Here is a 14,622-nt window from a genome sequence, read left to right as displayed (position 1 = left end):
CATATGTACGGACACATGGACAGAAGAAGACAGCCGACCGTAAAACTGATCAGAAAAACTAACTGTTTAAGCACTTAAGACTAAGATTAGCTTCCAAGTGAAGATTTTGTAAATTCATCTTAAACATAATATTACAGTGTTTTCAGTGTACCAAAGTTCTGAATGAAATTCCTTCATAATCAAATTAACAAAACATTTAACAAAGTTTTCTTTTACTTTTTAATTTCGTTTAATACTCGAAGTTTTGGCACGAGTTACCAGTAATCAGAAATTAGAACAACTAGCTTAATAAGCAGTTAAGCTTTCAAATTCTAAGTATGAATATTTTGGCATACCAATACGGGTGTTCTTTTGGAACTGGTTGCCCTGTCAAGGTCCTTCATTAGGTTGTCGGAAGGTTTCTGAAAACAAAAATTGATCAATTACATGTAGTTGTAGTCGGTTTTTTTTTGTTTTGTTTTGTTTTTTTGTTCTTTTTTTGTTGTTTTAACTTGAAAGATGGGCAGGGTTTTCATATCAAGATAAATCATAGATGTGTGTTGTACTTCGTCATTAAAAGATGGGTGTCTCAAACGTGCAACAGCACTTACAAATGTTCTAAATTTCTATATTGCTAATAAATACATCAGAGGCCATCAAATCAAATAAAAAAGTTATATGTTCCTGCATGCGAAACTATATAGTTGACAAGATGCGACATTAGTCCATGTAAATAATTTAAAGTGGTCAAGTTTTTCAACATTTGGGCTCTTGCAAACATGTTAGTGTTGGTGATTGGAACTGACGTCAGAGCACGAGCGGGTACCTGAGTAGGACTTTTGACTTTCCTTAGCTGGCATAGTAGCTCCATCACACGAAAAGACAAAATTTGAACTCACGGTGTGTGAGGCGCAAATTAAAGTCGGCTCCCTATAGAAGTCCGATTGCTATTTTAGATAACATTCTCGACCAATGTTAGACCCACTTATTATTTTAAGATTTACCTCAATAAAGTGTTAATATTTTTATAATAATTTATCATGTTATCGTAAGCACTTTGTCAAACAAATTAGCTTTTAAAATCAATGCAAGAGGTACTTAATAAAATAACTACTAAAAGCACTTCAAGAAATTCATTTACCCAACTGTGCATAAAGTCTGGTGTTCCGTATCGTTCCATCCTAAAATCTCGTTCACCCTGCAACAAATATAATATTATATACAAAATATATATATTGATATCAATAAACATGTACTGCAAAACCATTATTATACGTAGGGAACTAATTTTTGTGATTTTCATGAATAGGTCAATCCAAGAATTTAAGATCCAACGAAATTTCATTTCGTCTGCTGTAAGATTATTTTGCAGGACATAATTTATATTTTGCCTTTTGGAAAAATAAACAGTCCATGAATTTAAGAACCCATGAAAATGTTCTTTGTGACAAAACCACGAAATTTCATGCCCACCAAATTTAGTGAATTCACAATATATTAATATCAATAAACTTGTTAGTACGTATGACTCCACAAGATATACCTGTCATTTATTGTTGACAAGGAATCATTGTTGAAATCATTGTTTTCTTTCAGAGAATCAAAATGCGAGATATTTCAAAAAAACTATGTGTTTTCATATGATTTTGAAATACATTTTTTTCACTGACAAAAATATGCATAGCGGTCACTGTTTACAATGAAATTCTATACAAAGCTATCATAGAGATTCGCTGGACACGAAGTCCAACTGTTTTAAGCGTCGTCTGTAAATTTTCAAAATTTAAATTTCAAAATAACTTATGCAAGGGAGATAATTCAATCATTTTCTAAATCGTAAATTTTAATAGAGTTACTCGCCCTGGCGTGATAATCTACGATTGTTATACACCTACTCTCCAATACAAATTGGTTACTCATTTCTTTTCTTTATTTTCTATTTTCTTTTTCAGCCTTTGATAACGTCTGTTTTTTTAATTGTTATTTTGGCTTTTGTATTCACCACCTTTTCTTGAAAACATTGTAGACGGGACAAATTTAATTCGTGAAATTATTTGCTTAATTGGTCTGTAAATAGGTGTTTCGCCCTGTCAATTACATATCTAAATTTTGTTGAATCGTCAATTAAACTTTAAAATTTAAAAAATGACATAAGCATAATTAGATGTATTTTGTTGTTGTTGCTGCTGCTGTTTTTGTTGTTTCTCTTTATGATGTAGTATTTAATGTTAAATGAACCCATTGGATACATCCGGTCTCTCAAATATCAGTAAGACCGGTGTACACAATGCAACGAACCAGAGATGACATCTTATCAGGAGTTTCAATGTTTGCATGCATAAGTTATTTTTAACATATTCATTTATGTCCTTTTTCGGAGTGTCGAAGATATGCCATATTAATATAAATAACAGCGCTGTCGAGCTACAAGTGCGGGTTCGATTCTTCGCTGAGTACACTCTTTTCACGAGACAAACACTCTCATTTTTCTTTTTTTCTATCTTTCTTTCCGTCTTTCTTTTTTTCTTTCTTTCCTGTTTTCTCTCATTTATTCTTTCTTTTCTTTCGTTCTATCTTCTCTACTTTTTGTTCTTTAATAACACACCTGGTATGTTAAGGCGTTTACAGAAAATTTAACATTATTAGAATTATATTCTTAATTAGATGTAAGTATGTGAAGTGCGAACTTTTATCATTCAAAATCACTCTTCTATATTAAAATCAGTGATTTTATTTACTTAATGTCAAAAATTAATGGAAAAAGAGGTTCAGACGTTAATGACAGTGTCTCGAATGTGGGTGTATATTTTAATGTGGTCGTTAAAATTATTCCGTTAATTGAGGAATCAAGCAAAATGCACCGAAAACAGCGGTTACCTTCCTAACTTGTTACAATCGAGCACACTCTGGTCGCTTATGCTAGCCAGGTTAACCAGTTTATTTGACAGACTCCATTTTTTACGATATTGGGAAAACACATCATTTTTTAAAGGCCCATTAAGCCTTAGAAATGCTATCTTTTTTTCAAGAGCTTTTATTTTTTGATATTTTGTCACAGTTTCTAAAAAAAATACTCATTTGCCAAATTGCCATGTAGATAAACTATATTTTCTTCTTTTGCTCTGTTGGTATTTAGTATAATTATAGTGTATTTAGTATTTTGTATGGAAGTCAAAATACTTCATTTTGCCACCTTAAGGACACATTGCTGAACGTTCAGTGTTACTTTCTTCAGTTGTTTAACATCTAGCATGCTTTTAATCAATTATTGAAACATTATCAAACATATGTTTGACATTTCTGAAGATTTTTAAAAAAATGGATTTCTTAGGCATAATGTGCCTTTAAAGGAAAGCACTCAGCATGTGAGAAGATTGAAAAATAAAATGATTGTTTAACTATGAACATTTTTCCATGGTCATGCTTGATTTATTTCGGGAAAACGTATTCAGTTAACTAATTCGGACATGGTAAAAGGTGTTGGAATTCAAATTTTATGTTTAACTTCAACATGTTGAAATATTTACACACTGGTTAGCTAATATTTAACCAAATAGCGTACAATTGGACCTTGAATAAGTTCGTATTTTAATATTTGCGTTGGCTTAAGTTATTTCTCTCGTTTTGTTAAAAAGTAAGCGTCTACTTTTTCAGTATTTCTACCCTTTAAAATGTAGTTAAATGAAATATGTACTAAAGTATCAAGTATGTACTCAAAATGCAAAACCTTTTCGCTCGAAAGATCAAAGAGATTATGAAAGTATGGAGTTTTCGTGGAAACAAAAAAAGCAAAGCATTCAAAAGATTGTAAATGTTATGTTTGACTTTACACTTCTTCGATTTCAATAGACACTTTAAAGCTGCACATTTCCACATGACTTAACAAATTGTCAAACTGAATTAAAAAAAAAGAAAAAGATACGAGCAAGTGCAATTGTCCTGCCTTAGGCTTGGCAATATAACGTGATTAAACAAATTAAAACAGTTTTAGAATTTTCATAAAAGTTAACTTGAATCTAAAGGCGTGCTCCTTTAATGCTTTTACAAAAGAAAATTGTCTCCACATTAGTTTTAACCGAGTAATAATAATATGTTAGATGTCCTGGAGATAAAACAGTTGTCAGTTTTGATAATTGAATAAGATATTTTACGTTTAAAGTGTCGAAACCCAAGACGAGGTTATTCGGTTTTAGACCACATTTCTTTGTACTCAACCGGTATAATTATCAATTTGATACCCAAAAGCTCATCACCACCAAGAGCTTAATATATTTTATAGATACATAGAAATATAAAAAATATCATGTCTGCTTAAATGATATCGTTTAACTTTATTGTTTTTCATTCTGGACAAAGTGTCGTCTGCAATAAAAGTCGTCTGCTTAATTTCTTATCGTCTGCTTAATTTCTGATGTATCGTAATTTCCTGAAATCGTAAAAAAATGGTGTCTGTCAGACAGACTGGTATCTGACTCGACACCTTGGTTCCCAGCGTCTGCTTCGGTAACCAACCCGTCTCCCAATCCACTCCCCCAACGTCCCCAAGCTATTTGCTAATGATATCTGGTCGCTCTATGCAGGCTATGGTTAAAAAAAAGTTATGGCGCATTCTTTTAAGAAAAAAAGATATAAAAGGAAAAAAACTTAACACATACCTTTCCATGTGAAACAAATTGAAAATATCAGAGATATCCGCAGAATTTTTTTTAATTTATTTGTGTTATCACTTCACTTTAACAATCTCAAAAAGTCAAATAACTGTTAACATTTTTTTAAAATATTTATTTTATAATTATTTCCTCTTTTCTATGTTATATATCACAATAATCATTATCTTTAAAATCTGCTGTCATAACAACGATTATTTCACAAATAATTAAATAAATATAATAGAATACAAGTCCTTGCGTTGAAAATGAAAATCAAACTGAAACTAGATCGAACACATGTATCTGAACATTTACGCGTCTTTTTTAAAGTAGGAAGTTTAAATAATAGTCAACCATCCTTTCTCTATTCAATAATTCATGGTATAATGGATATCGGAGTTGGTAGTTATTTGGGGTTAAATTATTCTTATTATTTAAAGTATCTTTTTATTATCCAAAGTATCTTCTTTTCACAACTGAATGTAAAATTTACATTTATACGTTCTTGAAAAGCTGCGTAAAAGTTGAGGAAAATATTCATTTATTACAAGAAATCGGAAACGAAAAGTAAACGAAGCGTAAAATAATCTTTTATACTGCGCATGAGGGTAGTCGAACGCTTGACAATATTTGTCAAATCGCTTTACAGCGGTTACTTCCCTTACATTGTAGTTATGTCGGAGAATGAAGGGGAGACAACTGTGTGGAGTATGGTACTACAGAATGTCAAGGGAGGTAACTTGTCATATTTTGCCAATATAAAAATCCGCGACAAAAGTACTTTCATGATATTCTTTATCTTCAAGGATGCTAAATGGTAAATATCTTACCATTATTATCAATTTACGATCAGTATATCAAACAATTATCTTGAGAATCTAGATCAAGGCCCTATAAGATGACTTATGACTCTGGGGTCATTAAAGAATGGTAAATGTTTTCTGAACCTATGGTTAACTTGATATTATGAAAATATCTTAAAATTGATATAAACTGGGTATATATTTATACTTGGTTACTCTGTTTTCGTCAGGCGGAGTGAAAATATGACACGGAACAAATCAGCTTCATATTATATTGATAATATATTTTCATTATAAAGCATGAGAAATTACCGATCAACTGACACGCTAAGTTAAGACCGAGTCCATTTTTTTAATTTTTATTCTTCTTCTAAATATGCACAACGTATTTATTTCAGCTCGACTGTGAATCAAGTTGTTGCAAGTTAGACTAATTTTTTTTTAGTCTGGCTCAACTCAGCGATCCTTTTGTACCGTTACCACTATGCCTCCGCTCCGTGAAGTCCAAATATGTAATCCAGGGGTGGCTGGTTCGATTTTCGGGCAAGCCAGAATTTGCTCGTGCCATGGCCGTTGATCAAATGGGCATTTGTCTCTTACGGCTGATCTAGAAATCAGGTGGGATAAGTAACCGGTGAATTGCGATGAAATTGGTAATTACTGGTTAGTTATCCAGGAAAGCCGGTTGTGTGGATCGTCCGGCTTCATATGACCAAAAACATGTGATAAATGGGCGTGAAACCAGAAATTAGATCTTAAAATGTGAGCTCTTTTTAATGATGATTCCATTTGATGCAAAATACAGCATACAAAGGCAATGTTGCGTCGGCATTATTTCACATAACCACTTTCTCATGATACATATTTTCATTTGTTTCATTGAATTTGTCGGTCAAAGAAGACGCTTATTCATGCAATCTACGGACGACAGCTTATGTCTTTAAAACTTCCCGTAAATCAAGTGTCATGCTAATAAAAAACAAATATTTTCTCTCTCCAATATTCCACTTAGTTCTCTAACGAGCTAATACAGATGATTGCCTATCAACAATAAGTATCTGCGATCACTTTAACATTGCCTCCAAGCTTTACTGTCAACATCAGTAATAAAATCGTCGCAGAGTTTTACCACAGGGCATTGATTTCCGATTGTATATTTTAAAATTTTCTGCCCATTTCTGTTTAGTTGTCTCAATCGCAACTTTGCGGCCTCTCCCGTCAAACATCGGGTTAAAACTTTCACGATTAGTGGTAATCGGAGATGCATTCCGGATGGCACCGTGTTTAGTTATAAAGTGATGTAAAAGCTTTTTTCCTGGTAATTTTGTAAAGCGAAATCCGAAACATATTGGGCTTGACTTTCTTAACAGTCTTACAGACGACATATTTATATCACTGTAAGATGTGCTGTTTTATGAATTATATGGGGACATCTTTACTTCATTTATTCACTATTACATCCAAATTCATATATTTAGCGTTACAGCTCAACGAAACTATTCGACTTCAAGAATTCTCGATTGAAGAATTATTTTTGAATTCTTGGTTTCAGTTTCATTAATTAAGAATTGTGTATTTTTAAGCTGAAGACATGAAGACAAGTTGTAAAGTAAATTATGTTGAAATTTAGACTTCGTGATTTCGTTATTGTGTATTCATAAAACTGAAATCGTTAATATTTATCATTCATCAAGTTGTAACCATGAATTGATTTTATCAACTGTTTTAAATGATGTTTATAGAAAATTGGATATTATTATTTCACTTTCCAATAATACAAACCCCTGTGTTATCGAACAAATTGTCTATAAATATAGAAAATGCATTAGTCCATCGTGTTTTATTATTAAAACATTGATTCAGTGATTACATGTGATCAATGTTAGCAGGCGTTTGTGATTTTAATGAATAAATCGTGTCAAAACTGATGTCAAACATCATAACTGGCACACAATTATTAGAAATGGGTGAAAAAGATCAGGAACAATGCGAGGGAGCCGAGAATACGTACCGACATGTTTTACCAGGTAAGCATTTTCTGTATTTTACTTTTTTAAATATAATCATAAATGAAGAAGAAAATATTAATTTCATGAGTAAAAATGGGTTTCACATTATATTCTAAATAGGTGTTTTAACATATAAAGTATAGCTTGGTCAGCTATTTTTTTTACTGAATTTACTATATTGGTGTTTGTAAAGGTACGGATTTGAAGGAACGTAAAACAAGTTTTCTTATGGGTGTTTCAGACTTTTATGTTGTTGGGTTTTGTGTGTTTATTTTCCTTGCTTTCTTATGTTTTAATTGCCATTTTTTCTGTTTCTTGATTTTATGTAAATCTTTTGTTGCTCAAAGCATAAAAGTAAATCACAAACTGATCTATTTATTCGCAGAATATATGAATTTGATTTTGTTTATAGAGATATCAAACTTTCATACTTTTTGCATACTTATTGCACAGTAAATGGTTTCTTTTCTTATTTATTAAAGGGGAACACGTTTACGAAGATGTTCTGTTCTTCGGTTATACCCCTGCCGATATTCTGGATGCTGTGAAAGACTTCCAAGTGAGAAATGATGACGTCATCATAGCAACGTATCCTAAAGCTGGTAACCTTGACAATAATATAAAGTTTGTGTTGTTTTATTATTAAAAAATAATAAGTGGAAGCACGTAAATTATTTCCGTGAGCAATTATTACACCATGCGTGCAAATAACGTTTTCTAGTTCATTATCATTGACAATTTGTAAACATTAACCTTCGTGCAAATTACAATGTTAGATCCATATATTATCTTTCATGCAGTGAAATTTGTCGAGCCCAAACATGTGTATGAAACCTATTTCAGGTCCAAAAAGCAAATCCTAGTTTCTATTTTATTGTAATAAATATGTAAGTCAATTTCGCATTAAGAAAAAAACGCAAATTTCAATTTCTGACCGAACTTTGTTTATCCTACGGTTAGAAACCGCTTAATTCTTGTCACTCATTGGCATTTTTTTTAAAATTTCTTTAATAGTTAAATTCGTCTCATTGTAACAATTATCTTATTCGGCCTTAACACACATTCTTTAACATTTGCAGGACCTTGTTTTAGAATAGTTTGTATTTATACCAAAGGTGCCTTCATTTCAATAAATTTCCATCAATGTTCCATTAACATGTATCAAAATACAGGAACATTACGAGAAATCAATGTGACTGCAACGAGTCTAATGGGTTTTACTTGTCTAAGCTCCTTGAAGCTTTCAGTAGTTGTTGTTTCAATAAAATCCCAATAAAAACAGTTAAATGTATCGATGTCAAATGTTAACATGAGCATTTGCTCTGTTGTTTATAAAAAAATAATAATGGGACACCCCAGATATAAGTCATTGATGGAATTATCAAAGCTTATCAAAGCATGTAACAAAGCGACCTGATTATGGGTTATTATAGATTTTAAATCTGTCTACATTTGCCTGCAACTTCATTATTAGAAATTGTAAAACAATACATCTAAAATTCCTCTTGAAAAAAAGCAACTAAATATATCAACAAGAACTGTCGGAGGACAGTAACGCTCGACTATTCGAAAATTTGTCACAAGGGTGTTTAATTGAGTATAATAATGCTTACCTATATGAATACATAAAATTGTCCGAAAAGGTACAAACCCTTCAAGTTTCAATACATTCCCTTCAGTAGTTATGGAGATACAAGATTACACACAAAAACTTAACCAAGAATTTATTAATCGAAAAAGGGGCATAATTATGCGAAAAAGTAAATCAGAGTTATGGGACTTGTGCCAATCATCTTAGATAATCACAGACAAAAAGAGTGTGAAGTTTCAATCCATTCCCTTCAGTAGTTATGGAGATACCAGCTTACACGCAAAAACTTAAGCAAGAATTTCTAAGTCAAAAAAGGGGCATAATTATGCAAAAAAGCAAATCAGAGTTATGGGACTTGTGCCAATCATCTTAGATAATCACAGAGACCAAGTGTGTGAAGTTTCAATCCATTCTGTTCAGTAGTTATGGAGATACCAGCTTACACGCAAAAACTTAACCAAGAATTTCTAAGTTGAAAAAGGGGCATAATTATGTAAAAAAGCAAATCAGAGTTATGGGACTTGTGCCAATCATCTAAGATAATCACAGAGAACAAGTGTGTGAAGTTTCAATCCATTCTGTTCAGTAGTTATGGAGATACCAGCTTACATGCAAAAACTTAACCAAGAATTTCTAAGTCAAAAAAGGGGCATAATTATGTAAAAAAGCAAATCAGAGTTATGGGACTTGTGCCAATCATCTTAGATAATCACAAAGAACAAGCGTGGGAAGTTTCAATCCATTCCCTTCAGTAGTTATGGAGATACCAGCTTACACGCAAAAACTTAACCAAGAATTTCTAAGTCGAAAAATGGGCATAATTATGTAAAAAAGCAAATCAGAGTTATGGGACGTGTGCCAATCATCTTAGATAATCACAGAGAACAAGTGTGTGAAGTTTCAATCCATTCCCTTCAGTAGTTATGGAGATACCAGCTTACATACAAAAACTTAACCACAGGGACGCCGACGCCGACAAATGGGTGACTGCATTAGCTCGATTATTCTGCGAATAGTCGAGCTAAAAAAATCTAAATTTATCCGTAAATTAAAGTTAAATGTTCTCAATAAATTATTCTTCAACAATACAATTTAGTAGACTACAGTCTAGCTAGAAACAAAGTTATTTCAATCTGTTGAGAAAGAGACTTCTTACATTTGACATGTATTCTCCAGGAACAACGTGGTTACAGGAAATAGCATGGCTGATAATGCATGATGGGGATTTTGATGGCGCTTACCGAAAACCTGTCTACTTCCGGTCACCATTTTTAGAGTTCAAGGACAAAGTTTTAAACGAGGTTGGCCTTGACATTGCTAATCCAATGACGTCACCAAGGGTGATCAAGAGCCATTTACCAGTTAAACTAATGCCAAAACAAATTCAGGAAAAAGACTGTAAGGTAAGAAACAATTGGAATAAATGAAGGGGGCGGAAATTGTGCGGTAAAATTTATATCAAAGCACTTGCTCATCACCGCTGTGGGTTCGAATCACGAAAGAGACTTTAGATTCTTTCATGTGAGGAAACTATCCAACTAGCTTACGAAACGTCGGTGGTTCTACTCAGGTGCCCGTTCGTGCCTGAAATTATGCATAGAAAGGTCCCCTGAGGTCTTCCTCCACCTTCAATAGTGGAAAGCTGCCATATGACCTATACTGTGTTGGTGCGACGCAAAACCCAGCCAAAAAAGATTATGTTAGTGTACCAGTGTGTTACCATAACTTTTGTTGATACACAGTCATGTATATCTTAGGCTGGTTAATGGAAAAAAACATGAAGTGCTCCCATTAATACAATAGATGTTATATTAACCATTTGTTAATCTAGATAAAAAACAAAATACGCTCTTTCGTTGTATATATGTCACTTAATCAAGTGTCTTAATTCCATTACTATTGTTTTTGTTATGAAAGGCGTTTAAAGCTACATTTCTACAAATTTAAGATTTTTAAAAATACACTACATTTGTATATTACAGTAGTTACATATGATATGTTAAATTAATTCACAGATAATAGTTTTATTCCGAAACCCAAAAGACTTGTGCGTTTCTTACTACCATTTCTACCGGTCTAGTTCATCGTTTGGCAAGTTTACAGGAACTTGGGAAGATTTCTTTGACATGTTTATGGAGGGTCATGGTAAGATCTAAATATGTTGTCAGGGCTTTGCTTTCCATTCATTGCATTTGCTTTCAGACTCCTGAAAAAGAATCATACACTAAATGCTGTAACTAAATTGATATGATCGGGCTAAATATTGACGGATTGAACTGTTGTGACTTGCAAACAATCTCAATAAATCATTCAAAAGTTTTACTGTTATAATTTAAGTTTATAATGAAGTTGTACAGCATGACTATTAGCTACTGAATTCCATATATCCAGTCTCCAGGAATGCGTAAAGTTGAATATTGGTCATGTAACTTCGTAACACAATTCAAATGCTTTAGCAATAGCTTTATTTTCCTTTTACACGATCCTGTTCATATTTTAACTATTATTATACAGTTCTGCATCTTTTTTGTATACCGTTTTTATCTCTAAATCAAAAACATCTACTTCTTAATCTTTAGTTGACCACGGCTCCTGGTTTGACTACACTAAGAGTTGGTGGGAATTACGAGATCGGTCAAACATTAAAATCATATTTTACGAAGAAATAAAAGAAGACCTGCACAGAGAGGTTGCAGAAATATGTAAATTTCTGGATAAAGATCTATCCGGTGATTTGTTAACAAGAATTGTGGAGCACTGTCAGTTTGAGAGTATGAAAAGAAATCCAATGACCAACCATCTAGATGTGTACTCTATCAACGCAAAAGTCTCACCACTTCTTAGAAAAGGTACTTGTTCGTATATACGTAGAAACTGTAATTTTACAGTACATTTACACATATCGCGTGTCCAGCACATACCGTTATGTATGACAGACTTCGCTTTGAAATTTAAACCGTCCAAAATCAATTCATCGAATTTCATTGTGAAAAGTTTAAAGGAACTCTACTGAGGTCCAAAAGCCTAAAACCATAAATTCTAAAATTCTTTAATAGACCAACTGCGGCAGTTAAACAGGAAGATATACAATAGATACATAAGATATAGACTCAGAAAAAATAGAAAATCGTTCTTTTATGCTATTCTTAGACCGATTAAAGTGAAATGCGTTGCAACGCTTTTTAATTTTGGGTCATTATTCACCATTAGAATAATAACTCTGAAACTCGGTTTATTCACTATCGCATTTCAGTTGAACATATCTGTGTCTGTGAACACTGTTAATTGTTTTTTTTTTTTCAGAGTGCATGAATATATCTGTAATTTACTTTCCTATTGTGAAATAACGATACATAGGATCTCGGTTTTAAAGGTATCATCTAGAAATATTTAAATTGTTAATGGTGAAGCGGGGGATCGAACCTTCGTGCACCGAGATTTATGAATAGTGTATGCATAGTGTCCTCGGTATTGTAATGGTTATATAACTTTTGATTTTTATTACATTTGTATATTGATTTTCTTATATTGAATTGTATAGTATCTAATTGTACTGGATAATTTTGTATTGTATCGCATTAAATAATATTTTCTAAACATATAGCTGTCATACCACAACAGGAAAATCATGATTAGCAAAATAGAATTTAACTGTCACAATGACCAAATAAAATTCTTAAAAAGATTTCCCAAGATACTGCTTAATTGTCTGGTTTTAATTTCCTGGATCCTTTCCTTAAAATAAGGCAGAATTGTGAAAATATATTATGTCACCGAGTAACTATAACGGAAACCTATTTGTTTGGGGTTAGAGTCACCGAACTGTCAAGGTAGTATGGCATTTTAAAGATACTAGTATACTGTTGATGAAAACATCACGTGCCTCTGTATGCATTATCCGCTTATACAAAGAGACTAAATTCTATTAAAAACTTCAATAAAATCGTATACATATACGAGTATGTAATCCACGTGGATGTCCGGTATAGCCGTTCAACGAGACGAATTTTAACTTTCAACTTGATGGGAAAATTGAACGGTTTATTTAGCGCCAGAACATCAGGGATGTGGGGCCGCGGATGTATCTGACACTGTGGGGACATATTGTGGGAATTGTACTCACAGTATGGGGACACTTCGCGTAGTTTTTATCATTTATGATGGACATTAGGAAAGGGATAAAAAATGAAAGTTATAGTACTAACTATTAGTTCCTAACCAAATGATTTTTTCTATTTCAGGAACGGTTGGTGATTGGAAGACACATTTTACTGTGTCACAGAATGAAAGATTTGATAAATTCTATAATGATGTACTTGGAGGTCTAGATATACCTTTCAAATACACTATACACCAGAAATGAACAATTGAAAATATAATATGTCGTGATGTAGTAAACTAATAACAATATTAGATATAATCGCTGTCATAGAAAAAGGCAAGGATGTTAATTAGTCACATTATTATTTTAATCATGTTGTTGTTGTTTTGTTTAAACAAATGGTAGCCATGTTAATACAATGTACATGTTTAACTATAGACCTACTGAATTTATATAACGGAATGATATTGCTTTGAATGTGGGTCAGTCTATTTGAAAATTAAAGGATCTTAATATAAATTACAAGCATTGAGCTACAAACAGTTAAAAGGTTGTTCAGACTTGTGGAAATCCAGGCTGGCCTGGCTCTATAGTGATGTCATATGCCAATCACATTCGGTTTCAACAGGTGAAGAAACGCTACACTATAAATGAACAATTAAACATTCGTCGTGATTTTATAATGTCAACAATATTTGATATAGTTGTTGTAAATGTTTAACTCTTAACCTACTGGATTTATTAATGTAATGAACCTGGTTTGAATGTGGATCAGACTTTTTGAAAATTAAAGGATTTCAATAACAAAATACAAAAACAAATTAGGCTGCAAACACGAGTCTGATCAGACTACACAGGTGTGGAGGCTGGCCTTTTCTTTAACCTGGCGGAAAATGCAACTCACTTTTGTTTGAAAATATCAGTCAACAAAATCTATATTACTAAAAGGTCAATGTCAAATACCATGTTTTTTGTAATTACAATATACGCAAATAGACTTCTATAATAAGATAATTCTAACTGTATATGGTTAATACAAAAAAGAGTTATGAATCTAAGCTCTTTCCTTCAATAAGTTGTGTCCATCTGTGAAACTTAAAATTGATAGCAAGATTTTGGTAAACCCCGGTTGCGCTTTTATTTGAACCCTCTGTAGACTTATGGTCACTATTTATAAGAAAAGAAATATCGTCTCCGGACAATAACTAGAGTTAAGAATGATATATTGTTATTGAACTTGGTATATAGCAAGCAAATGTGAATACCTCACTTGGGATCGCTTTCAGACACACTAGGATCAAGGTTAAGGTCACTTTTATTAAAAATAGACAAATTGTTTCCAGCTGATGTCCAGAGTTAGGATCGAGATATTATAATAAAACTTGTTATATAGCAAGCTTAAGTAGAGACCTTCTTTGGAATTGCTTTCAAAACCCCTAAGGTCAAGGTCAATGTCACAAAAAGTAGAAAAATCGTTTCTAGAAGATAA

General features: G+C 32.5%; 1 protein-coding gene and 1 long non-coding RNA gene across 2 annotated transcripts; one reads left to right on the top strand and one right to left on the bottom strand.

The window, feature by feature from the left end:
• Positions 1-312: 312 nt before the first annotated feature.
• LOC132729878 (uncharacterized) lies at positions 313-5,210 on the bottom strand. Its single transcript, XR_009625687.1, has 3 exons — positions 4,635-5,210; positions 1,121-1,177; positions 313-401 (listed from the first exon to the last, which is right to left on the bottom strand). It is a non-coding gene; the product is annotated as an uncharacterized LOC132729878 (long non-coding RNA).
• Positions 5,211-7,394: 2,184 nt separating this feature from the next.
• LOC132729874 (sulfotransferase 1C2-like) lies at positions 7,395-13,600 on the top strand. The gene is made up of 6 exons (XM_060715709.1): positions 7,395-7,458; positions 7,923-8,042; positions 10,208-10,434; positions 11,047-11,176; positions 11,611-11,880; positions 13,273-13,600. Exons 1-6 carry the CDS (start codon positions 7,395-7,397, stop codon positions 13,392-13,394), a joined length of 933 nt encoding a protein of 310 aa, XP_060571692.1. The 3' UTR covers positions 13,395-13,600.
• The last annotated feature ends 1,022 nt before the right edge of the window (positions 13,601-14,622 follow it).

The sequence above is a fragment of the Ruditapes philippinarum genome, unplaced genomic scaffold (genome assembly GCF_026571515.1).
Source record: "Ruditapes philippinarum isolate M1 unplaced genomic scaffold, ASM2657151v2 ctg6012_1_1_1_1, whole genome shotgun sequence".
Classification (NCBI taxonomy): Eukaryota; Metazoa; Mollusca; class Bivalvia; order Venerida; family Veneridae; genus Ruditapes; species Ruditapes philippinarum.
Note: the sequence above shows the minus strand (reverse complement) of the source record. Positions and strands in the feature narration are given on the sequence as shown.

Bases quoted from the DNA above. Each gene is read 5' to 3' on its own strand.
- LOC132729874 (XM_060715709.1), top strand. From the start codon at position 7,395: ATGGGTGAAAAAGATCAGGAACAATGCGAGGGAGCCGAGAATACGTAC. The intron at 8,043-10,207 runs GTAACCTTGACA...TGTATTCTCCAG, and splicing joins AGCAACGTATCCTAAAGCTG to GAACAACGTGGTTACAGGAA. The intron at 10,435-11,046 runs GTAAGAAACAAT...ATTAATTCACAG, and splicing joins TTCAGGAAAAAGACTGTAAG to ATAATAGTTTTATTCCGAAA.